The following is a 25,750-nucleotide window of genomic DNA, read 5'->3' as shown; positions in this document are numbered from 1 at the left end:
AACCTGACCTTCTGCTACAAGCCCAGGAAGCCCATCGCCTACATCACCTTAATGCTCAGACCCTCCGACAAATGTTTTCCATTACGAGAGATCAGGCGCGACAAATCGTACGCCAATGCAAAAATTGCTTGGTGTTCCTGCCTGAGCCTCACTTAGGAGTCAACCCCCCGAGGCCTTATGCCGGGAGAACTTTGGCAGATGGATGTTACTCATTATTCTCCTTTTGGAAAATTAAAATACATCCATGTATCTATAGATACCTTTAGTGGGTTTATTTTTGCCTCCCTCCAGACTGGAGAGGCTACTAAACATGTTATAAACCACATCTTGGCCTGTTCTGCCCTTACGCCCCTACCAAAGGTTATAAAAACAATGGCCCTGGATATACCAGCAATGGCTTTAAACAATTCTGTGCCCAATTAAAAATCAAACATCTCACTGGTATACCTTATAACCCACAAGGCCAGGGCATAGTAGAAAGGGCACATCAGACCCTTAAAAACATGATCCAAAAGTTAGAACACTCTGGAGGTATCCTATATCCTCTAACAGGAAATCATAAACCCTTTTAAATCATGCCTTGTTTGTTTTAAATTTCCTTACCCTTGATAAGCATGGTAAAACTGCAGCTGATAGATTCTGGCACCCTTCAACATCTGACACCTATGCGCAGGCTATGTGGAAAGACCCATTGACTTATAAATGGTCTGGTCCCGATCCTGTATTAATATGGGGTAAAGGACATGCCTGCATATATGACTCCAAGGAACAGAGTGCCATGGACCCGCCTTCAAGACCACTGGGTCTGTGCCTCACTGGACCTGCTTTCTGGCCTTCTGGCCTGGTGGTCCTGGGCCTTACCAGACCTGTGTTTCAGCTGCAAGCCTACTAGGCATAGGCTTTTGCCCACATCCCTGCCATTAATACAGTGACTTAGCCAAAAGGCTGTAACACTTTGGTATTGTCATAGGCTTTGGGATGCCTGAACTTCCATTGCCACTAGCAATCTCATTTAAAAGAGCCACCTGTAATACCTAGGTGGAAATGAGATTTCCACCTGGTGAGATAGGGAGCCTTGCCTAGCACACAGGCCTGGCAGTAAAGCACTCTAGCTGCTTCTCCTCCTCCTCCTCCTCCTCCTCCTCCTCCTCCTCCTCCTCCTCCCCCCCCTCCTCCTCCTCCTCCTCTTCCTCCTCCTTCTTTTTTTGTTTAGTTTTTTGAGACAGAGTTTCTCTGTGCAGCCTTGACTGTCCCAGATTCACTTGTAGACCAGGCTGGCCTTGAACTCACAGGGATCCACCTCTGCCTCCTTGAGTGCTAGGATTAATGGCATGCACCACCATGCCCAGCCAAACTATTTTTTTAATGGAAGGAGTTGGGCAAAATAGAAAGAAGAGGAACATAAAAAGAGAAAGAATGCCTTATTCCAGAGTCTAGCTGAAGCCTTTTGCAAACTTTCTAGAAGGCCTGGAACAAGTGTCATGAAACATCTGAAATATTCACAAACAGAACAAGTTGTTTCTCACGGTCATCAGTTGTTTAAATTCTCAAAATAGTTTATACCACACTTGAATACAGTCCATCACTGCACCCCACCCCCTCTAGGTCAGAAGTATCAGAGCTGAGGATGCAGCTCAGCGCTTGCCTGGCATCTACCTGACCCAGCTGTGATCGAGCAACAAAAAAAGACAGAGAAGAGAGAAAAAGGGGGAGGGGCAAGGAACGAAGGAGAGGTGGAGAAAAGAGGAAAAAGAGGAAGGAGAGAGGAAAAGGAGGGAAAGTAGGAGGACAAGAAGAGAAAGCAGGGGGAGGAAAGAAGAAAGAAAATTTAGATATTCTGAAGACAAATGCTCAGGTGGTACTTAACCTACCTTGAACTGTGCTAAAGCGTGACTAATCTATTAGGTGAGCCCGATGCTTAAGCTGGACAAGTGGATTTGGTGGTAAGAGTTTATGTTTGTAAAAAGGTGATACAATATTGTCTTTAAATTTAATATATTATTTTTATAATTCTTTAAGAAGTAAAGAAATACGTTTTTATTATACTCACTTCGCACTTCCCCTAACTCAAATTGACATTTGAAACTAGCCATGACACTACAAAAAAAAGAAACAATTTTCTTTGAGAAAAACAAAGCAAATATAATTCTGATTAATCTTACACCTCAAAAGGAAAACCTAGAAACTGTAAGCAAAGGCCACAGTCTACTTCCTGATTCCAGAGCAAAGAACTGTACCTTCTGTGAGGCAGAGAGGCTGCTGGGCTCCTCTGACTTTCTCAGTTGCTGTATGGAGTCACATCCATACATCCTGTCTTTGAGGCCGTGAAGCTGCGCGTCAAGCATGTGGTGGTGGAGAGTGGCCTGCAGGCCCTGAGCGAAAGGACCAGCGTGCAGACTCTGCGTCAGGTTTGCCGAGATGCCCAGCACCGGCTCCAGGCTGGGCTCCTTCAGAGCGACCTGAGGAGGAAAGCCCACTCCCGGGAGGCCGAGGTACGGAGAGCTTTCCTGCGGCCTCAGCAAGGCCTCGGGCATGGTCTTAGGCTCACTTCCGGGCAGAACAAGCCTCTCACTGGCGGCATCTTCCAGGTGCTTCCTGTCCACGGGGGCGGAGTGCAGAATGGTAGGCGGCTGCAGCACAGCCTCCATGCCGTGTGCTTTCTCAGCAGCTGCTTGAAGAGAACATGGGTGCAACGGGGGAACCGTGGTCTGGATCACCGACGGCTGCCCAAGCTGCTGGAGAACTTGCTGAAACGGGTGCTGGACAATCTCTGTCCTTCCAGAAGTCTGTGTCACCATGACTGGCACGTTGACTTTGTAGAGGTGACCTGAAAGAGGAAAAAGCAAAATGGTGAGGACAGTACAGTTCTCTCTCTCTCGTTCTGAGTGTGTGTGCGTGTGTGTGTGTGTGTGTGTGTGTGTGTGTGTGTGTGTGTGGCATGTGTGATGTGTGGGTAGTATGTGTGGTGTGTGTGTATGTGTGTGTGGTGTGTGTGGTATGTGTATGTATGTGTATGTGTTTTGTGTGTATGTGGGTGTGTTGTAGTATGTGTATGTCTGTGTGTTATGTGTATATCTGTGTGTGGTATGTGTATGTGTTGTGTGTGTGTGTGTAATATGTGTATGTCTGTGTTTGTGTTGTGTGTATATGTGTGTGTAGTATGTGTGTGTGTGTGTATGTGTGTGTGTGTAGTATGTGTATGTATGTGTATGTGTTGTGTGTGTGTGTGGTATGTTGTGGGGGGTGTCTGTGTGCAGGTGTGCGCACAGAAGCCACAGAAGGACACTGGTGTGTCTGCTCTTGCTCTCTGCCTTGCTTCCTTGAGGCAAGAGTGAGCCTGGAAACAAGAAAGTCCAGTGATCCTCCTGTCTTTGCCCCACACAGCACTGGCTTTGTTCATGAGTGATGGAGATTTGAACTCAGGTCCTTAGGCTTTCTGTACAGCCATTCTTACCCACTGTCATTTCCCCAGCCCAGTATGAGAATTCTCATTTCAAAAAACAAAACAAAACACCCAAAAACCTAACCTGCAGTAAAATATCTATTTTAAGATATTTTATATTTTTTGTAATAAATATCCATTACTTTTTAAAAATATATTTGGTTTTGTTTTAACTGTACCCTTTCCTCCCTATTTTTAACTGCCATATTTTGGTCATACAGGCCACCAATATTTAATTTATGAGCCTCTTCTGTTTAAAAAATTAATGTTAGTGGTACACAATGGAATTTTAACAGTCATGGAAAGTGTATTTCATGTACTTAAGATTTGCATCATACAAAATCGTCCAAAAAGAGGAGCTTGATCTTTTAAACCTCGTCTGTCGTTCCTTTGAAATAACACTCAAAAGGAAACTATTTTCAGCATTGTATTGGACACTTAAACTTCCCAGGAACCCAAGAGAGCCTGCACATTTTTCAGACCTGGAGAAGATCCCACAAGCCATGTCCTTTGCCCTAAGCCATGAACTCTCCAGCAAGAACGGTCAGCCTTGATTAGCACTGCAGCGGTGGAGATCCTTGCGAACACTGAGGTGAAGGGGCGCTCTCTCAGCCCAGGTCCCGGGACTCGCAGGGCGGAAGGAGAGGACCAGCGGCCACAAGCCACCTTCCACCTCCACGTGCACCGGTGCCACATGTACATCGCACCCCGCAAACACGGTGAAACCTAACTTAAACATACTGCGAATTTCTCGTTAACTTCCTAAGGCTTAGTGTAAGTGTATGAGTGCTTGCCTACGTGCTGCATGTGCACCATGTGAATGCGGCACTCACGGAAGTCAGGGGAGGGCGTCAGATCCCCAGAGTAATGGATGCCTGTGAGCTGTCAGGTAGGTGCTAGCAATTAGACCCCGGTCCTCCGGGAAAACAAGGGCTCTCAACCACTGAGCCATCTCTTCAGCCCCTAATTTAATTTTTTTATTAAAAACAGTAAAATTAAGCTAGCTAATCTAAGTTGCAGATAAATCTGCTAAGTCTCTAGTGCTAGGGAAGAGAGCTGGGAAGGAAGCACCAGCTGGGCCTAGCTCGGTGCCGTCTGCGGTGCACTGCTTTCCTGACGACTGCAACTGCTATTTATTTTTATTTAAGTTTTATTAGAAGTTCCTATCACCTCTAGTGTACCGTTTATTAAAAATCATGAAACCTTTCAGGAAGTAGGAGTCGATACATTAAAAAACATCAAGTATGTGTATGAACTTCTCAAAGAACAAATAATTTTTTTTAAGTCATGCAACTTAATGTCCATGCTAAAACCAAATACCCTTAGACTAGCTCTTACCAGATGCCGTCTGCAGGGCCATGCCTGCTGGGACATGGATCGGATATCCAGGAAATGTGAAGTTTGCACCACAGCTGGCGGCATTCTAGAAGTGTATATTAGAAAGTTATAAAAGGACCAGAATTCTGTCACAGGGAATCAAAAATACGATTCTCGAGAAGAGCACAGCTTGACTACACATAAAATGCAGGCTGGGTTCTCTGACTAAAGGGCACGTCAGCATTGGCTCCTTCCGTCAGGAGGAGTTTCACTGCAGCGGTTAGCTATGAGACTGGTAAATCGTAACGACTAAAACGAATACTGTGGTAACACTGGCACAACGCACAGCTACGCTCAAGAGGTCGAACGAAAGAGCCAAAACTGCTTATAAGAATCTCCCAGCATTCTTATATATGAGTGAAAGGCTCCACCAAGCAGCGGATAGAAACAGATGCTGACATACCCAAACATTAGGCAGAGCACCAGGGAGCCTTGTGAAAGAGCTGGGGGGAGGACAGAAGAACCCAGAAGGAATAAGACCTCCACAGGAACAACTGAGTCAACTAACCTGGGCCCAGGGGCCTTACAGAGATTTAAGCACCAACCAAGGACCGTGCATGGACTGGACCTACGCTCCCTGCTCATATGTAGCCAATGGGCAGCTTACTCTTCATGTGGGTACCCTAGTAAGGGGAGCAGAGTCTGTCTCTGACATGGACTCTGTGGCCCATTTTTTGATCATTACTCCCTGGTGGGGCTGCCTTGCCTAGCCTCAGTGGAAGAGGATTTGCTCAGTCCTGATGAGACTTGATGTGCTGGGGTAGGTTGGTGAGGGGCTCCCCGTTTCTGAGGAGTAGGGAAAGGGGGGTAGAGGGAAGAGGGAGGAAGGGTGGGACTAGGAGGAGAGAAGGGAGGTAGCTATGATTGGGATGTAAAGTGAATGTTTTAAAATGCCCTAAAAAATATCTTTTAGACTTTAAATTGATCTTTAGCTTTTTTTAAGTAGATATAATAGTGCATCTATAATGTATAATTTTATATAATTAAACCTAGAGTTTTAAAAACTATTATATCATGGCATTTATCATTTTTATATATCACATCTGCAAAAGCATAAGAGATAAGTGTGAACTAAGTTCCTGCAGAAGCCAGGTTACTGTCAAGGAATCGGCAAACTGATTGTCTGGTTAGAACTTCATCATTGTGGACAACTGGAATGCTGCAGATTGAAAACCAAAATTATCTTGGACTTTCTCTAGTCCCCATAATAACCATGTATCATCACCTAACTGATTCTAACATCTTCTGACTGACAGGTTGAACCTTTGAAATCTATATGAGGCCACTAACTTCCCCCAACTCAGAAGCTAAGAATGTCTTCAAATAGCACCTAAAATCTACAACAGAGATGTCACTTTTTTTGGTGGAACCTGCCTGCCTGATGTCCTTGTCATGTATTTCCTACATACACTGACTTGTGTCTTTTGCTCTGTGACTATCAAAGGTCACATAAACATTTCTGTGGTGAACATGTCATTCATGACAGCTTGAACCTATGCTCTTAGACTATGGTTATTTACATTTGACTCAAAATAAACTCTCCCCCCCTTTGAAGCAAGAGATATATTCTCCTGTGTTATAAGTACCATGAAGTGTTGGTGAGGGTATGATAAGAACTGCTTTTCTCTGGCTACTATCTGTACAGACTGCACGCTGGCCTGTACAGCTCTTTGGAAGGACAATTTTGCAAATGCAGTAATTAAAAGCATGCTTGAAAACTGTCCCGGAAATTCAGCCTCTAGGAATTTACCTGATTATCTCACAAAAAACAGACACATGCTATAAATAGAACCAGTAAAATTCTATATTAGAAAATGGTAATAATTTAAATGTCCATCAATAAAATATTGCTTAACTAAACTGTGTCAGATCTTCATTTATTAGCAAAAAGGGTTCTTCTATACTAGGGACCATTGAAACCAGGGAGGAAAAAAACAAGGAAGGAAGAAAGAAGTGAAGGAAGTAAAGGAGGGAGGGAGGGAGAAAAGGAATAAAATCACAGAAACTGTAAAGAAAGCAATTCTACTGTGAACCTTGAAAGGCAACGCAACATTTAAGAAATAAGTTAGTGGATACATTTCAATTACAATGGCTATCTTTGAGGAACAGGCCTTTTCAGTTTGCTTTCTGAATTTGTTTTTACTTTTTTACAACATAGTCTTTTTGTAATCAAGGAAAATGATGCTTCCATAAATCTCAAAGACAGAGGTGTCCCATCAGTCTCTTATCAGAGCAGAGCCATTGTCAAGCAAACCCTCACAGGAGTGAGATCTTAATGAAGAAAAGCAAATGGCTGGCCCACTGAGATTCACACCCTGAAAAGGCAGTCCATGGGCTAAAGCACAGTGTAAAATAGTTCATGGATTATGACCGTCAGTACCACAGAAAAGAAAGAAATGTGAAAAAGTGTTGTTCCTTTCTATCTGAAAGCTACTCAATTTTCTATAAGGTTTTATTACCTGCTTCCAAGTCCTAGAGAGAAAAAAATAATTCTACTTCACCAAAGTAAAAACAACAACAAAAAAGAAAAAGAGCAAAATATTCCATTTAAATAAAATGAAAACTATTACTCTACTCTTGAAAAAAATTCAGGAAAAAAAATACATCAAAATTATCTACTTAAGAGGCACCGAGTATGTACTATTACACAGCACATTAAACCCTGCATACTGTAGTTTCAGGAATGTCCTAACTTTGATGCATAACTTAACCAAGGCTGAGAGCCAGGAGATGCGGGTGAGGGGAGACTCATTCCCGTGAGGCTCCTCAGGCATAGTAACCACTGCTGACCCCCTGCTTTCCCACGTCTCCTCCCATGCAAGCTAAGTACCACGAGCTATATGTATGCACAGCCCTCTGCCACTGCTTGATGAAGGGCTACATACCAGGTCTTCTGGCATAAAGCTTGGGAGTGTTCTACCAGCTGGGATTAGCAACGAGGCTGCACAGAGAACAAGGGGGACACAGCCATTAGAATTTACCTCTTTACATCGCCACATGTAGACTATTTCATTTTTAATATATTATTGAAATTAATTTTTCATACAATATATTCTTATCATAGTGAATTGTAAATTTTTAAAGCATATTTTCAATGAGTCATGTAGACCAAGCTAAATTCTAAACTTACTTGCTCAATCTAAAGAGAAAAATATTGAACTATATTTTTCCTGGCAATTTAAAAGACTTCACAACTAAATTATTTTAAGTAATGTAGTATCAAAGCCAAATCTCTCATTAAAATCAAACAGACTGTACTTCAGAAATCCATAGTGAACCATATAAATTGTCTTTGGTAAATCTAAGGAAGCTCTAACTCTGCATGCCAACTTCTCCCCCAGGAGAGAATAATGTTACAACATATTTGAAATAATAAGACTGGTAAAAGTACATGAGTCACAACAAACACCAACAATGAATGAATAAAGAATACATGGTAAGTGGGTAAAGAAATAGCTCAACAGCTAAGAGCACGAACCGCACTTCAATAAGACCTGAGTTCTATTCCCATATATGGTGGCTCACCTGTAACTCCAGCTCCAAGAGGAAGTGATATTTCTGGCCTCTGCACCTACCTGCACTCCTATGCACAAACATACACACAGACATAGAGACATAATTTAAAACATTTATAAAGAAAACGTGGTACATGTACAAAATGGAATTTTGAAAGAAAAATGGAATCATGACATTTGCCAAAAAATACTTAAAACTGAAAGTCCTTCCATGATACACAAAGCCACTCATTGAAACAGATAGCTCAGGATTTCTCTCACGGGAAACCTGGATTTCAAATCTGTGTGTGCACACACCCATGGCTGTGAGATGTATGTATGTGATGACACTAGAAAAGGGGACCATGGGTGAGAAAGACCTTCAGGGGAAAGGGGACATAGAGGATAACAGACTGTGTGACATGAAAGCAGAAGAGAGGGCTATGGTGAGGGAACCAGCTGGAGAATGAGCAGTGCAAGGGAGGTCAGAGGGGAAGAGTGAATTATATCAAAGGATAATGACATTTATGTATGAATATGCCATAATAAATTTAAATTAATTTCTAAAACAATGCTATATTGCCTTTAATAAAAACAGGAGATTTTTAGCATGCTTATGCAGCCATGTATGTATTGAGTGTGATATTAATTATGGTTCCTTTTCACATATTACAATAAGGAAAATTGCCCCAAGGTCTGTTTTTAACGCTAGAATGGCTCCATCACACACAACAAATAGTTCTTTTTTTTTTTCAAAGCTAACCATCCTCCCTACATTAAATAGAAGTGAGGCTATGGACTGATGGTTAATGAAGCACACAATTATTTTTATCCTCCACTCATCTATGGCTTTGCTTATTAGCAGGCATTCTATTAGAAAAAGCAAATGAGAAAGTACTGGAGTGGCAGGAACTCAACAGTATTAGTCATAATTAGCTGGAGTGAGCAACGCTGACATTGCTCCACTTAAGCCCCAGCCTGTGAAGAAACAGAATGCTGTTCTTTGGCATTTCAGTCCTGAGGAAAGCCAACAATGAACCATCTCTTCTAAGCCCCATAAAAAAAAAAAAAAAAAAAAAAATCCTAAAGGACAATTCTCCACGTTTAAGGGAATCAGACAAAGCTATAAGAGAGCTGTTAACACTTCTTCATAGACATCAGAATAAAAGCCAGAACTGACAGAACAGGAAAGTTTTATGCAGCCCCCACTTAATTTTAATATGAGGTTCACAAGCTATCGTTAAACTTGCCTGAAATTTTAAAATATTCAACCTCGTTTCATAACCAAGTAACTTTTCATTAAATATGTATTTTGACTCAAATGAAGTAATATAATTTCATATTGCATAGATGTATTCTAGGAACATTAAACTCAAAACAATAAATTTTATAATAGCAAGAATTCAATTCTACAAACAAATGCAAAATTTTTCAACATGATAATCTGGTTTAACCATATTAAAATTTGTAAGCACCTTTTTCTAAACCACAACCAAAAATTCTGATAACATTAAGGCAGTTGCTTTACAATTCCTGATCTCATTTTGAGACTATACAAACATTAATATGTGAGCCACACGTCCTGGTTAGGGTTACTGTTGCTGTGATGGACACCGTGACCAAAGCAATTTGAGGAGGAAACTGTGTATTCAACTTTACACTTCCACATCATAGACCATCACTGAACAAACTTAGAACAGGGACTCAGATAGGGCAGGAACTTGGAGGCAGGAGCTGATACAGAGGCCGGGGAAGGGTGCTGCGACTGGATTGCTCAGAGTGCTTTCTTAGAGAACCCAGGACTACTAGCCCATTGATGACAACACCCACAATGGTCCGGGCCCTCAATCAGTAATTAAGAGGATGCTGTACAGGCTTGCCTAAAGTCTGATTTTTATGGAGGCATTTTCTCAACCGAAGCTCCTCCTCTCCAGTGACTATCAAAGTGACATAAACTACTCATCATACCAAATAATTTAAAAATTCAATATCTGGCCAATTTCTTCCTTGGAACTAATCATTAGCACATGGGTGTTTCCTGATGATGTAACTGAAACAGACCCCAAAGTCACCAAAAGGGCCAGTCCAGGCATTCCCTCCAGATTTAAGTTCATAGATAGTGTTTGTATTTGGATCTGCTACAGTTTAGGAGTTTGAATGCTACAAGATCTCACTACTTACGCAGTGCTCTATACATACTTGATACAGGTATCATGCATGTACAAGGGGAATGTGTGATGCTTCAGTCATTACATGTTAATCAACATTTTAAAAATGTAATAAATTAAGATACACACACCCATACAAACAAGGAAAAATCAACAGTCAGGTGGCTTCATGATTACATTCAAATAAGAATTAATATGAAGTCTCCTTAAGCTCTTTCAAAATAGAGAACCACTTCCAAACACTTTTTACAAGGCCAGTATTACCTTGAAACCAAAGCAAAACAAAAATATTCAAGAACAGGTCAATGCCTCTGAGAGACTAATAAAATCCCAATAAACCAAATGCAACAACATGCAAAAAAGAGAACACCACAACCAAGGGGCATCTACGCTTGACATGGAAGGACAACTTAGCATCTACAAGTCAATGTGATGTGTAATACTAACAAATGGAAGAAAAAACACACATCATATCAATTCACATAGAAAGCATGCTTCACAAAGCCCTCTTTTAACATTTAGTGTGTTTGTGTGTCTGTGTGTGTGTGTGTGTGTGTGTGTCTGTGTGTGTGTCTGTGTGTGCCACTGAATACATGCAGAGGTCAGAAGGCAACTTGTGGAAATCTGTCCTCTCCTTCCCACATGGATTCCAGAGATTGGACTCAGGTCATAGAGTTTAGTAGGAAACACACCTTGGCCTGCTGGGCCATCTGGTCAACCCACTATAATCCTTTCTTGATTAAAACAAGCAAAAAGAAGCCAGCCAGATGGCTCAGCAGGAACAGTACTTGCCTCACAACTCTGACTACATAAGCTTGATCTGCAGAACCCATACACATAAAAAGCCAGATGTGGTAGCATGAATCTGTAATCTTAGCACTCTTATAACAAGATAGGATGTAGAGATAAAAAAAATTCATCCAGAAGCTCAAAGACAAGCTAGCCTTAATTACATAGCATGTCAGAAATAAGAAGGTCTGTGCCTCAACAAGATGGAAGAAGAAAACCAACCTGAAACTTGTCTTCTGACCTACACACACACATCATACATACACATTGTACACACATGGATACATTAATAAGTAAATTTTTAAAACTCAACAGTTTACAAAGAAAGGATATTTTCTTAAGAAAATAATGTCTATGGTGGCTTGAGAAATGGCTCAACACTAAGAGTGCTTGCTGCTCCTTGAGGTCAGTTCCCAGCATGCACATTAGATGGCTCAGTACTGCCTGTTATTCAGCTCCAGAGGAGGTGCCTTGTTCTGGCCTCTTCAGGCACTTGCATTCACATGCATATATATATCCACCCAAAGACATACATACACACACAATGAAAAATAAACAGTAAATTGTTTAAGGACTATGAAAACTTAAAGCTGACATAATAACCATCATAATAAGATCTAAGAGCTTTTCTTCCAAGATCTTCCACAGGGTAAGGGTCTAATGTCACCATGTCTGTTAATACTAAACCAAGATCAGATAAGAAAAAGAAATAAAAACTATACGAACCAAAAATGAGAAAGCAAAATTGTTTCTATTTGCAAGTGCTATGAATCTACATACAGAAAATAAGAGTTCACAAATAAAAAGAATAAGTGATTCCTGTATGTTTTAGATTCAAATCAATCTTTAAAAGTTAGTTGTATTTCTGAAAAAAAAAAAAACTATCTGAAAAAGGAATCAAAACATGACAGCATCTAAAAAAATAAGATACTTATGAATAAATTCAGTCAAGAAGGTAAATGATCTATACCTCTAATCAAGAAAAGTTTCTTTTTTAATAAAATAGAAAAAGGTACATAGCACATGCCTAAAATCTCTGTGCTCAGAAGGCTGAGGCAGGAGGATCACAAGTTTGAGGCCAATCTGGTACACACAGTATGTAATTTTAAAGAGAATGGTCCCATAAACTCATACATTTGAATACTTGGTCCCCAGGCCTGTCTGGGAAGATTAGAAGGTGTGGCCTTGTTGGTGTGACATTGGGGGTGGGCTTTGACTCCATTCCCAGTGGATCTCTTTCTCTGCCTTGTGGTTCTAGATCAAGATGTGAGCTCTCAGCTATTCCTTCACTTTGCTATCATGGACTCTAACCTCTGAAACCGTACACCAACTTAAATGCTTCCTCTTTTCCCTTGGCTATGATGTTTTATCCCAGGAATAGAAAAGTAACTAAGACACATAGTGAGAGCCTATGAGAGAAAAAAGAAAGGAGAGAAGGAAAAGGTGGAAGGTAGAAGGAAAGGAGGGAGGGAGAGGGACTGATTGATTGAAGCCAGTGGTTTTCAACCTTCCTACTGCTTCAAACTCCTTAACACAGTTCCCCATGTTGTGATGACCCCCAACCTTAAAATTATTTTCATTGCTACCTCATAATTATAATTTGGTTAATATTATCAATAATAATATAAATATCTGACATGCAAGATATCTGATATATCTGATATGTGACCCCCGTGAAAGGGTCATTAATCAAACCCCAAAGGAGTCAAGACCCACAGGTTGAGAATCACTGATGTAAACAGACACAAACAAAAGATACTCCTATTCATGGATTTATTGGAGTAGTTGATATTGTTAAAATCTCCACAATATCCAAAACAACATGTAAAAGCTTTGCATTATCTATCAAAATTCCAATAGTACCCCTATAGAAATAGGAAAAAAAAAAACACCTCAGTAATCAAGGCAGTCCTGAGAAAACACAATCAAGGCTAGGCTGATGGTTCAGTAGGTAAAGAGTCTGTTGTGCAAGAATGAGGACTTGAGTTTGAACCTCAGAACAGACCAGAAAGCCAGCAATGCAAACATGCACAGGTAACAGCAGGCAAAGGCAGGAGAACCACCCGACAGTCAAGAGCCAGCTAGCCTGACATACACAGGGGAAATGAATCCTCTATCAAACCAGGCTGAAGGAAAAGACCAACACCTAAAGTTGTCCTCTGACCTCCATGCCTGCCTGAAGACCCAAATGTGCATGCACGTGGGTATAGAGAGACATGTACAATAAATTCAAACATGTATGACCAACTAGTTTCCAACAAGGCACTAAAAGGAACAATGGGAAAGCACTGTCTCCTTAAAAACTGGTTGGATTTTTCAAAATCTTGATTTGCTACATAAATTTTAAAAAGAAATTTCTTCTTGTGCCCTGATTATTACACATCACGTGCTGCTTTTCTGAACTGCATTCCTCCTCTCACACTGAACTCGGCATTAGAAAACAGTATATGAATATAATTAATTAGAGCAGACACATGTTTTGCAGATGTTAGAGGTCACTATTTCAGTTTTTGAATGCTGAATATATCAGTTGTATGTTATAAGAAATGTTTGACTTTTATCAAAGTTTCCAGGATGGTTTGGTGGTTTATGACATTTCTTTTATTCATTTTTCATGTCTACCAAATTACAGATCTACAGTGACATCCTCTTAGTATTCTCTCCCATGATCATCAGTATTCTCTCCCATGATCACACCATACACGATGCAGCAATGAATGGAGATAACAGTTTTTCATATTCCATAAACTTTCCAATTGTTCGCTCTGGGATTTAAGACTGGTATAAATTACCCCACGACTTCAGGTTAAAGTTTGTGGGAAGATTTCCAACTATAAACTCACCTCCTTCAATAAATGTGAACCAATTCAGAAAAAAAAATGGTGCTGGAAAAACTCAATCTTCATGCGTAAAATAACAACACTGGACCTGTCTCTTACAACCATACACACACACAAAAATAAAACAAAAAATAAAAATAAAAAAACTCACCACTCAGAATAAATAGACCTGAGCCCTAATACTCTCAGAAGACAACATTCCATAACAAAACTTTGGACTATACAATAATAAATGGAACTTTTATTACTCAGATTTTATCAGTAAGACAAATATCCAAGAGACACAAAAGATGAACTGATTTGGTTCACATTTCAGCATTGTTTTGACCCTGAAGTGAGGTTAGTAGGGGAAAGGATATGATGGAACAGATGTGCTCACCTCATCACAGCCAGGAAGCAAAGAGTAAACTACCTCCTCCTTACTCTTTTAGTCTGCCTGGGGCTCTGGCCTCCAGCTGGGATGCACACACTCAGGATGGACATTCTCCCATCTCGTAATCGTTTCTGAGAATGCACACACTGACACAGCCAGATGTGGGCTCCACCCATCCCCAAGCATTCTCCCTCCCTGCTGAAAAGCTGTCATGTGAGATTAACCACGACAGGGCTATGTCAGATGGAAGGGCTTCTGCACAGCAAGAGACTCAGTCAACAAAAAGGCAACAGGCAGGTGAGAGAATACCTCCATGTGTCTGATAAAGGGCTAAAATCTAAAATATGTGAAGAGCTCACACAATTCAGTACTAGAAAACCAATTCGGTTTTAAAATGAGCAGGATATCTGAACAGATGTTTTCCTGGGAGACCCCAAAATGGTCAATGGACACTTGAAAAGGTGCATGGCCCCACTGCTCACCCGAGAAACACAAACCAAAAAAGCAGTGGTAGAATGTAGGTCAGTGGTAGTGGCTTGCCTCCAACACACAAAGCAGGCCTTTCTCACCAGCACAGAACTCTTAAAAGATACATCTGCGGGGTGTATCTCCTGCTAAGATTACACTTTGACACCACACCTAGTCCGCAGGCTTCCCAAGAAGCACAAACACTCTTTATATCTCTATGGACACTGCTCAGATCTGACGGGGAAGCTCTGTACATCACTGCCACCACACAGATGGACCTGGAAGACTTGATACTACATGAAACATACCAGACACAAGGAAAAAAGAAAAGCTGTGTGTTCTCGCTCATATTTAGAATCCAAACAGAAAAGGAGCCAGTGAGATGGCTCAGCCACTGACTTGTCCCCAAGACAGACAAGTGAATTTGATCCTGTAAAAGCATGGTGGACGGAAAGAACTGACTCCTAAAACTTGTCCTTTGACCTCACATAGGTACCATGGCATGTGTGTGCCTGCGTACATACACACACAGTCAAAGATGTTTTGTTTTGTTATTTTTTATTTTGAAAGAAAAACATGCCGAGATAAGGCATAAAATAGGGGGTTACCAGATGCAGGGGAGGCAAGAATTGAGACTTGGTCAGAGTATCTGAAGTCTAAAGGTGAAATGAGCAACATGAAAACCTGTGTTTGTTTGTTGCCATAGAGTTTTCTGTGTAGCCCTGGCTGTCCTGGAACTTGCTCTGTAGACCAGACTGGCCTCAAACTCACAGAGATCCAGTCTCACCCATGCATAGCAGGCACTTATCCACTGAGCCACCTCTCATCCCAAAATCCTTATTCTTAAAAGCTCTTTGGGGTCCTCGGTTATTAAGAGCATAAAGAAACCCTGAGACTGAAAAAAAAATGGGGAACAGAGCTAAACAGAGAATGCTCTGTAGAGGAATATCGAATGGCAGAGAAGCACTTAAAGAAATGCTCAACCTCATTAGCCATTAGGGAAATGCAAATCAAAACAACTCTGAGATTTCACCTTACACCCATCAGAATGGCCAAGATCAAAAACTCAAGTGACAACACATGCTGGAGAGGTTGTAGAGAAAGGGGACCCCTTCTCCACAGCTGGTGGAAATGTAAACTTGTACAACCACTCTGGAAATCAATCTGGCGCTTTCTCAGACAACTAGGAATAGCGCTTCCTCAAGATCCAGCCATACCACTCCTAGGCATATACCCAAAAGAGACGCAAGTACACAAAAAGGACATTTGCTCAACCATGTTTGTAGCAGCTTTATTTGTAATAGCCAGAAGCTGGAAACAACCCAGATGCCCCTCAACTGAAGAATGGATGCAGAAACTGTGGTACATCTATACAATGGAGTATTACTCAGCAATGAAAAATAAGGAAATCATGAAATTTGCAGGTAAATGGTGGGACCTGGAAAGGATCATCCTGAGTGAGTTGTCCCAGAAGCAAAAAGACATGCATGGTATATACTCACTCATATAAGCATACAATATAGAATAAACCTACTAAAATCTGTACATCTAAACAAACTAAGCAGAAGAGAGGACCCTAACTAAAATGTTCAATCCCCATCCTAAAAGGCAAAGAGGATGGACATCAGAAGAAAAAAAAAATAGGAAACAACCTTGGAACCTGCTACAGAGGGTCTCTGAAAGCCAGAAGAAAACAGGAAACAACCTTGGAACCTGCCACAGAGGGCCTCTGAAAGCTTCTGCAGTATAGACTGTCAAAGCAGATGCTGAGCCTGATGGCCAACTGATGGGCAGAGTGAATGGAATTTTATGTAAGAAGTGGGAAATAGTAAGATCTGCAGGGGACGGGAACTCCACAAGGAGAGCAACAGAACAAGATAATTTGAACACAGGGAACTTCCCAGAGACTCATACTCCAACCAAGGACTATTCGTGGAGATGACCTGGAACCCCTGCACAGGTGTAGCCCATGGCAGTTCAGTGTCCAAGTGGGTTACATAGTAATGGGAAGAGGGACTGCCTCTGACATAATCTGATTGGCCTGCTCGTTGATCACTTCCCCCTGAGGGGGGAGCAGCCTTACCAGGCCACAGTAGAGGACAATGCAGCCACTTTTGATGAGAACTGATAGACTAAGATCAGAAAGAAGAGGAGAACCTCCCCTATCAGTGGACTTGGGGAGTGGCATGCATGCAGAAAGGGGAGGGAGGGTGGGATCGGGAGGGGAGGAGGGAGGGGCTCATGGGGGGATACAAAATGAATAAAGTGTAATTAATAAAAAATTAAAAAAAAAACTGGTAACACAGGATATTCCTAAGAAGTGAATAATATAGCATATATATATGTGTGTGTGTGTATATATATATATATGTATGTATATATATGTATATATGTATGTATATATATACATACATATATATATACATACACACAAAGCAAATAAGCTTTAAAAACAGAGCTGACAGTCGTAAATGACTTACTCAATTGTGGATTTTGTTTGAGCTCATTAGCAAAGGAAATAAAAAGATTGTAGAAGTTTAAGTTATTTTAATCAGGCTTTTTAAAGCATACCACGAGAAGATACAATTAAGAAGTACTTCAATTTTATGAGGCTATTTATTTTGAGACTCTTATTGAAGGGTTCCCAGAAATGAAGACCAGGAAGAATGGGATCTGTAATGCACCCTTCTTCTTAAGCCTCTTCATTGTAAATTTCAAGGAAGAGAATAAGAAAAACTGTCTTATTTTAAGGGTAATTATTTCTATTATTCTAGCTTCTAAGACAGAATAAAAAATAAGGTGCTGAGTGAAAACCAGCTAGATCCAGACTTTGTCAGGCTGCTTTGTGATTTAAATCACTGGTAATGTTACCATCTTCCGGGCAAACTAGAGTATTGCAGTTTTGAATGGCAAGAAAAATGAGAAGTTTTTAACTGTGGGTTTGATAAAAGACATTCAAATACTTCCCTTCCCCCCCCCCACCCGCCCCCGCATCACACCCTGTCACCAACTTCAAGGGGAAAAAAGCTTCAGGGTTATTTAACTGGAAAATAGAGGCTACTTAGCCCTGCAGAGGGGCTCACAGCTGTAATGCCATCCCTTAAAAGCTGAGGTAGAGAATAACCCAGTTCAAGACCAGCCTGGGCCAAGATAGTGAGCTCCAGGATAAGCTCCTGCCTCCAAAATAAAAATAAAAAAAGAAAGAAAGAATTATTGAGGTTTGCGAAAGTGCTAACTGGTAGTGAAGGGACTGTTGTGATGAAGTAGTAGTGTCTGAAATGAAAGCACATCTAAAGGAACAATTGCTGATGTTTAAAAATGATGTCAGTTTCACAGCGAAAACTCCCATGACTCCGTGTGTGTGTTATGTGCGCAGTACATTCATGTGTGTATAGAATATATATATATTATGACTGTGTGTGTGCAATGAATGCACACACGTGGTGTGTGTATGGGTAGGCGGGCGTGTGGTCGTGAGCATGTGTATGTGGTGTACGTGTGTGATATACACTCGTGGTGCATGCACATGCGTGTATGTGTGCTGTATATATACTTGACAGGCTACGGGAGAACATCCTGTGTCCCACTCTATCTCTCTGACTGTCTCTTTGGGGAGACAGTCTCTCGTGGAACCTTCTGCTAGTCCCAGCAAGCCTCCTCTCCCCACCCCTCACCGCCCTAGGGTTTAGAAGGCATTTGCAGGGTCACACGCAGCTCTTCACGTGGGTACTAGGATGGAACCTGGGGTCCTCATGCCCGTACCCACTTTCCTGCTCTCCCGTCCTCCTGTGACTGACTGACCCTTATAGAGCAAGGTGCTTTTACGCTTAGTAAAAACACTTGTGCTTGGTAATCCAATAGTCGTTTACTAATTTCTTTCATTTTCATAATTGCTGTCATACTTCTTTTTCTTTTTGTTATTTTTGTTTTGGTTTGGTTTGGTTTCTTGTTTTTTGAGACAGGGTTTCTCTGTGCAGCCTTGGCTGTCCTGGATTCACTCTGTAGACCAGGCTGGCCTCGAACTCACAGCAATCCAATCTGCTTGCCTCTGCCTTTCCTGAGTGCTGGGATAAAGGTGTACGCCCCACCACTCTCAGCTCAACTATGTTTTTTAATGGAAGGGGCCTAGGAACATAAAAGGGAATGATTGCCTCATTCCAGAGTCTCACTTGGAGCCTCTTGCCAGTTGGGAACCCAGCATAGCCACTGGAAAGATGGCTTAGGGCCCAAAAGGACTGGATGCACTTCCAGAGAACCCGGGTTCAGTCCCAGGCCCTACGTGGTGGCTCACAGCCATCTGGACCCTGTTGCTCTCTTCTGGCCTCCACTGGCATCATACATAAAATACACATAGTGCACAGACAAGCATGCAGGCAAAACACCCATGCACATTAAATAAAATAATAATTTTCAAAAATTCCAGAACAATTAGTGCTTTCTGTGTAGGTTGCCAGCACAGGATAATAGTTCTTTTCTAAAGAGATATTTTTGTTAAAGTAGCAACAAGCCAGGCCCAAGGCCTGGATATATATGATCTCAGGTGGGACCTTATTCCTTTTCCAAGACATTTTCTGGGAACCTCAAACAAGACTATTGTCTATTTACAGAGCGATCTCCCGCCTTCATGCACCCCTGATCTAGAGAGTTACCTTATCAACTGGAATCCTGTTGAGGGAGGCCCCTCAGGAACCACTTTATGACCTCATCTGGGTCCTTAGCAATGCTTCCAAGATAAAAGCTTTGAACCCACCAAAATCTTGTGTCTGACTATTACAGAGCAAACAAAATGCAGCTCTTGGAGAAGCCCATCCCCACCTCCTCGGGGTGTATTATACCTCTACTCTCAACCTTCCTATTAACATCTCTGTTATAAAATGCTGTGGCTCAGGATCAGGGTCTGAGGTATGACAGTGGGAACCATGGCCAATACAGTGGCCAGAAGCCCCTGAAATAACCCAACAAGTAGGCCAAGGAGATGGGTGGGGAAGATAATATTTTCAGGAGGGAAAAAATTTTTTTTACAAAACAGAGGAATGGAAGAAAAGAGAAACCAGCAGTGAAGGGCCTCTGGCCAAGGAGGAATTAAGAAGTCTAGCCAACCGTAAGCTCTGCCTCCAGGCCCTGCTAGCACATCTGTTGCTGTGGATCACTGTCTTGGAGCCTACTGAACATAGTAATATATTTTGGTAAAAATAAATAAATGAATAAAAATAAATATCATAAAGTAAATTCTGTCTCAGATCCTGCCAGCACCTACTGTTTCATCTTTGTTCTGAATTAAGTGTCACCTTGAATTAAACTCATTTAAAAGGATATATATGTGTACATATGTATGTGTGTATATCTGTATATACACACACAGTGTTTTAATAAACCACAGCTCTGCTTCGTTCTGCCTCACTCTGACATTCCTTTGTGCATTGGAGCCAAGGATCCCATTTTCCCTGAGCTGAGGTCCCTAACAGAGGTCTTCAGCCTGTGGTGGTGTCACAGAGCTATGTTTCTGTTCCTGTTGCCACTGACAGACTTTTCTTTTCACTGTGGCTAACATGACTTTCTAAGAATTTTCCCAAATGTGCAAAGAATAATCCACTTACTACTGACAATGTGATCTAAACACTACCTGTCCTTCTTACAAATACTATTCTATCAAACTTCAGCTAAGACTCACAAAATGTGTTTGTGTGTACACACCCAGACATATGCATTCAAGCAACCTAGGGCTTATAGGAATCTGAAAGAAATAGAATAAGCAAAGGCCAGATAGATAAGCATCCCTTTCATCTTTTATTCGTCTTAACTAGTTTAAATTGACACACATAAATCTGGGCACATTTTTCCCTTAAAAGCAAAGCTCTGAACTTAGTAAAACCAATAATAATAATAATAATAATAATAATAATAATAATAATAAAATGCATATAGTTAATCCCTTGCTACTACTTTATATGACCCAAACTATAAGGTAGCCTGAATTATCTCCATATTCTTTTCACTCTGTTTTGCTTCCAATACAATACTAGATTTTTAATGTGCACAGAGAAAAGAGAAGGGGGAGGGGAGGGGAAGGAAGAGGAGGGGAGAAGAGAGAAGCAAACAGACAGACATTGGAGCAACTACCTTTCCCACTGTTACTTCAGCACCCAACCAATGTCTCAGAAATAACAGTGAAGGTTCTCAACTTATGAACTACAGCTAGTTCATTTCTTTAGAGTTGTCAGTTTTACCAAATTATATTTTAAAGACTGGTTTTAATATCCTGTCTTTTTAAATCAACATGTATACTGCGCTCCTCTGATTAAATCATCAAAAGGTGAGGCCCTCTACCATAAGAATATTCATTATCCTGACTAAAAACCAGTGTCGAATGTGAGTCTGTTCTGAGAACACAGTCAGACCAGCTCTCCCCACCTGTGGACGGCAGTGTTGGTGGCAGGCCATGAGGGAGCTGGAAGGTGAGCAGGGACGACTGGACGCTGCTTCTGAAGAAGTCCTCTGTTGCCTTAGACTGTAAAACTTTGGTTTCCCAGAGCTGCAAGGAAAAAAATACTTTTGTATATTTGTTTGTTTTAAAAAAATCACTAGCAATATTTACTATTTTTAAGTGTTTATGCTTTCAGTGCACAGTTCAAGGAACATATAGTAACACAACTGAAGGACAAGCTTCTCAGGTTGTGAAGATGAAACGGGAGAGATGTGAGCACAAACCTTTTTCAAGTCTTTTAACACCTGCTCCTCGATGCCTTCTTCCGAAAACAGGTCCCGCACACCCTCAATTACGTCCTCAATTACAGATCGATAGAGTTTGGGCTGCATGAAAGCAATTATTAGAGGTTTTAATTCTCAGATTAGAATGTGCTTGCCTTAAAAGACATGCAGATACAGGCTCTAATCCTCAGTTTAAGGGGAAAAAACACAAGGTTATTAAGTACATCCCAGTATAGTCTTAGCTCCTTATAAATTGTATCAGCAGCCTGTAATCCCTTTGAGGCCCCTGTCCACAGGGCGTTTTGAGACAGGGTTTCTCTGGGCAGCCTTGGCTGTCCTGGACTGGCCTTGAACTCATAGCAATTGGCCTGCTTCTGCATCCCTGGGTGCTGGGATTATAGGCGTGTGCCACCATTCAGAGCTAAGCTCCTACTTTCAATCTACCGTTTTCTCAAAGTAGCCACTGTTAGTCAACTACCATGGATGTAAATGAGCTTCAGACCTTAAAGGTGAGCAAATCAAAGCCTACCCTGCTTCCAGAGTAGACCTGGAGGGAGGGCAGTTGTGAACATGGTCAAGCAAAAGCTCAACCACATTCCTGTGTCCAGGTGTTTCCTGTAATAGTAATTAATAAGTGCATGAACAAACCCAAGATGTTAAAACCAAGCCAGGAAATAAAGTCAGGCAGAATCTACCCAGAGCCATACAGTATACCAACACACAAAAAGCATGTGAAACATATCAGCCCTTCCAGGGTGTATGTTTCTGAGTGTGTGTGTGTACTCCAGTGCTCACACTGAGATCCAGGTGAAGGCCACAGATAACTTAGAGTAAACAAGAATTTCATTTGCTCTTACTCTGAATTGCTTAATCTAGCCCAAATGAAAACTGAGGCTTTCTTGGAATGCTTTTTCCATGCTTCCCACAAAAAAAAAAAAAAAAAAAAAAGTTCTCACTCCAGGAACAAGATTTTAAACTAATCCTTCTAAAGAGCCAGGGTAAGTCTATGAATGGGCCAATCAGTACCATTTAAATGTTATTCACAGGCATAAGCGTTAAGAGTAAGTGCCCCCAGATGAGCTGCTGCTTCTAAACCAGCCAACCCTGATAAAGGCTTCTAAGCTGAGGCCTCTGTCTTAACCTCAGCTAGATGAGCACACTTAAGAGCTGGAGGGGAGAATTCCTAGGGCAAAAACATCTTTTAAGACCTGCCCTTGAAGTGTAACAGCAGCAGTCCAAAAGAAGCCAATAAGATGCAGGTTCTCAAAAGCAAAATAAGTACTGAACATTGTCTCTCTTGTAGGACTACTGCTACACTCACATTTCTTTCTCTGTTATCTTTCTCAAAAGTACATAGTCTGAACCTCCATCTTGCCTGTGTCCCTAAAACATTCTCATTGGCAGTATCAATCAGGCAAGCTGGTATGCTTGGAAAGCTTATATTCCAGTATATGTACTTTACACTTCTTAAAACGTAAAATGAACACACATGAGTATGTCTCTAAAAATGGAACCTTTTACGCTGGACTTTTACACATGGACTTTTACAGACACAGACCTATCTTGGCTGCTCATGGTCTTTCTGGAAATGTGCATCTGTTGATAATGGTTTTGCCTTTAACCTGGGGATTTTTAATTTGATGGAGGATATAACAAGCACCATTTAGCCTGTAAATTCTAACCGTGAGGTTTAGATACCCTTATGGCAGTGTTTGTGGGTTTCACATTTAAGTGGTAAGATGTTACAGGACAAAGAAAGGTAAGATCGTTGGGCAACAATCCAAATCGCATCACCTATAATTCCGGAGTAATCTATCGTGAGCCAGCTACGTCCTAATAAAGAACTAGAATTAGGGCTGGAGGTGTGGTAAAAGGCTGGGGCGAAGGAAGTGGAGGAGAAGGAGGAGGCAGAGGCAGAGGAGGAGATGAAGACAAAGAAGACGAAGAAGAAGAAGGAAGAAGGAGTAGTAAATGTAGGGATTTCCTGAACACAGAGGGAGGAAGTCATCCTGATTGAGGGTATCCTCACTCTAGGTGCCCTCAGTTGGAGTGGGAAGCACACTTTTTTCAGCAGAACCAGAGCCTGTTTTCAGCTGTCTTCAGCTTCCTCTAACCCTTGGTGAGAAGGGGGGGAGGGCTATCAAAGTCTGCGACTTGTCATGGAGGGCTAAAGGGTGTCGGCAAAGCCTACCCGCCTCCTTACCACCAGATTGACGAAGGCCATGCCGACCTCTCTGCGCCTGACCGTTTGTGCCTGTGTGGCAGAGCCGCCGTGGCTCTCGTTGCTGCGCAACCGCGAGGACGCTAGGGGCGGGTCCGAGTAGAGCGGGAATTGAAAGAAGATTAGTGATTGGAGGGATGAAGTTTGGCTCGGGTGTAAGGTGTCCGACAGCTTTAGCCTGCAACGGTGGGGCTGCGCAGTGACAGATGGGACACGTTCCTCTTTGAGGACTGTAGGGAGAAGAAAGAAGGCAGAGTTATTCCTGCTTTTAGCAGTTTGCCATGTCTCTGAACACCACTCACAGCCGCACGCCATGCTGCTGTGTACAGGTGTGGCAAGAGCCAAACTCTCTATAATTAGCTGTTGAAGTGTGGGCAAAAGCAGCAGCAACTTCACCTGGCAATACAAGTGAGAGTCATGAGGACGCTCGCTGCCAAACCTGACCCCCTCGCTCTGAACGCTTGTCTGTGATCGCCGAAGGTGCGCAATCCGGGCCTCGATGCATGCAAAGGAGATTAATACAAACGACGAAGCATTTATAAACACAAATATCTCTACTGAATCAGAGACTGACAATTAGGGCCCAGCATACAGCGACTTCAAAAATGTTCTCCAAATAGTTCAGATGGGCGTTAAAATGAGTCCTAAAACGCACTCAACATTGGGTCCACATTAAAATTACCTGAAGGGCTTTTTCTTTTTAAAGGTTTGATGCCTGAATCTTCCCCAAAACAGATGATTTAAAATGCAGCAAAGATGGAAAACCACCATTTAAAGCAAGTTGGCTTCCCAGAGTTATCCTGCCTCCTTTGCTCCTCAGGCAAAAGTCATCTTTGTCCTGTAATGTCTCTCTCTGTCTCTCTGTCTCTCTCTCTCCCTGGCATAGAGGCTCTTAACTAGCTAAAGCTGAAGACAGATTTAAGCACGCATTCCCCACTAGTTCAAAAAGGAAGGTGCCATCTACTTCCACCGCTCTGCCTTCAAACCGCCTTTCTAATCTGAAGATAGATCTCGACCTAACAGATGGTTGTATGATGATTTAAAATCCTGTTAGGGTTTGGAGTTGACTGTTGTCTTATTTGTGGTGTAAGTGCAGTAGAGCTGTATGTGATGGCCCACTCCAAATAGGCTTGCCTGGACCAGGTGTAAGTTTCTAGCAGCTGATTCATTCCGTGTCATTTAAAAGACTTTTCCTAAATTGAAAACTACTGGGAATTTCTTTAACAAAAAGCCATTAAGTATGTGTGGTGATTTTTAATGGCTACATCTCTCTACGTGGCAATTTACTCCTGGGAATGTTCAAAGTGACTTATCTTTCACCCAAAATGGAAAAGCTAAAAGCAAGCATTGATTCCTTCTGATATTATAAAATCCAATTAGATTATTCAAGCTGGGAAATAAGAAAGCTGAAAGGTCTCTTGTTTTCCATCTTTCTCCTTGCAAGTTTTTACAATTTTAATCCTAAATGCATAGAATGGGTAACAGTCTAACATTTTGTGACAGCACACTGTTTCATTGTACTACATTATACATTATCCCTTTCTCAAAGTAAGCCATGTGTATTTTTTTAATTTAAATTTGAATGTTGGTTTTCATAAAAAGTGTGACTAACAACTGAATTGTTACTGCCTAATACATTCAATACACCTTTTATAGAAAGCTATACAACATTGGCTAAGGTATCTCAGTGACTTTCTGGTTGCCCTCTTGTGTATCTGAATGGTCACTGGTAGACTCTGCTTTGGGTTCTTCCCAATAATCGCAATGACTATTAAAAGACACCTGCCTGAATCCAAGATCTAAGTTGTTACACCTTCAATATGAAAGGTCTCCAAAGTACGGGTCTTAAAGCTTGGTGCCCGTGCAGCAG

The 25,750-nt window shown here is 41.6% G+C and overlaps 1 protein-coding gene across 2 annotated transcripts in view; it reads right to left on the bottom strand.

The window, feature by feature from the left end:
• Gtf2a1l (general transcription factor IIA subunit 1 like) overlaps positions 1 to 23,910 on the bottom strand; it is a 56,155-nt gene extending 32,245 nt beyond the window's left edge. Inside the window, exons 1-6 of one of the 2 annotated variants that reach the window (XM_055619610.1) lie at positions 23,863 to 23,910; positions 21,660 to 21,761; positions 21,363 to 21,483; positions 7,705 to 7,760; positions 4,781 to 4,865; positions 2,238 to 2,827 (exon numbers count right to left, since the gene is read on the bottom strand). In XM_055619610.1, the coding sequence (XP_055475585.1) occupies positions 2,238 to 2,827; positions 4,781 to 4,865; positions 7,705 to 7,760; positions 21,363 to 21,483; positions 21,660 to 21,761; positions 23,863 to 23,883 (975 nt within the window). In that variant the 5' untranslated portion in view covers positions 23,884 to 23,910. The remainder of the gene's footprint in view (positions 1 to 2,237; positions 2,828 to 4,780; positions 4,866 to 7,704; positions 7,761 to 21,362; positions 21,484 to 21,659; positions 21,762 to 23,862) is intronic. The other variant, XM_055619620.1, reaches the window with a different exon arrangement.
• Between the last annotated feature and the right edge of the window lie 1,840 nt (positions 23,911 to 25,750).

This window comes from Psammomys obesus, unplaced genomic scaffold, assembly GCF_907164565.1.
Source record: "Psammomys obesus unplaced genomic scaffold, mPsaObe1.curated_primary_1811, whole genome shotgun sequence".
NCBI lineage: Eukaryota > Metazoa > Chordata > Mammalia > Rodentia > Muridae > Psammomys > Psammomys obesus.
Note: the sequence above shows the minus strand (reverse complement) of the source record. Positions and strands in the feature narration are given on the sequence as shown.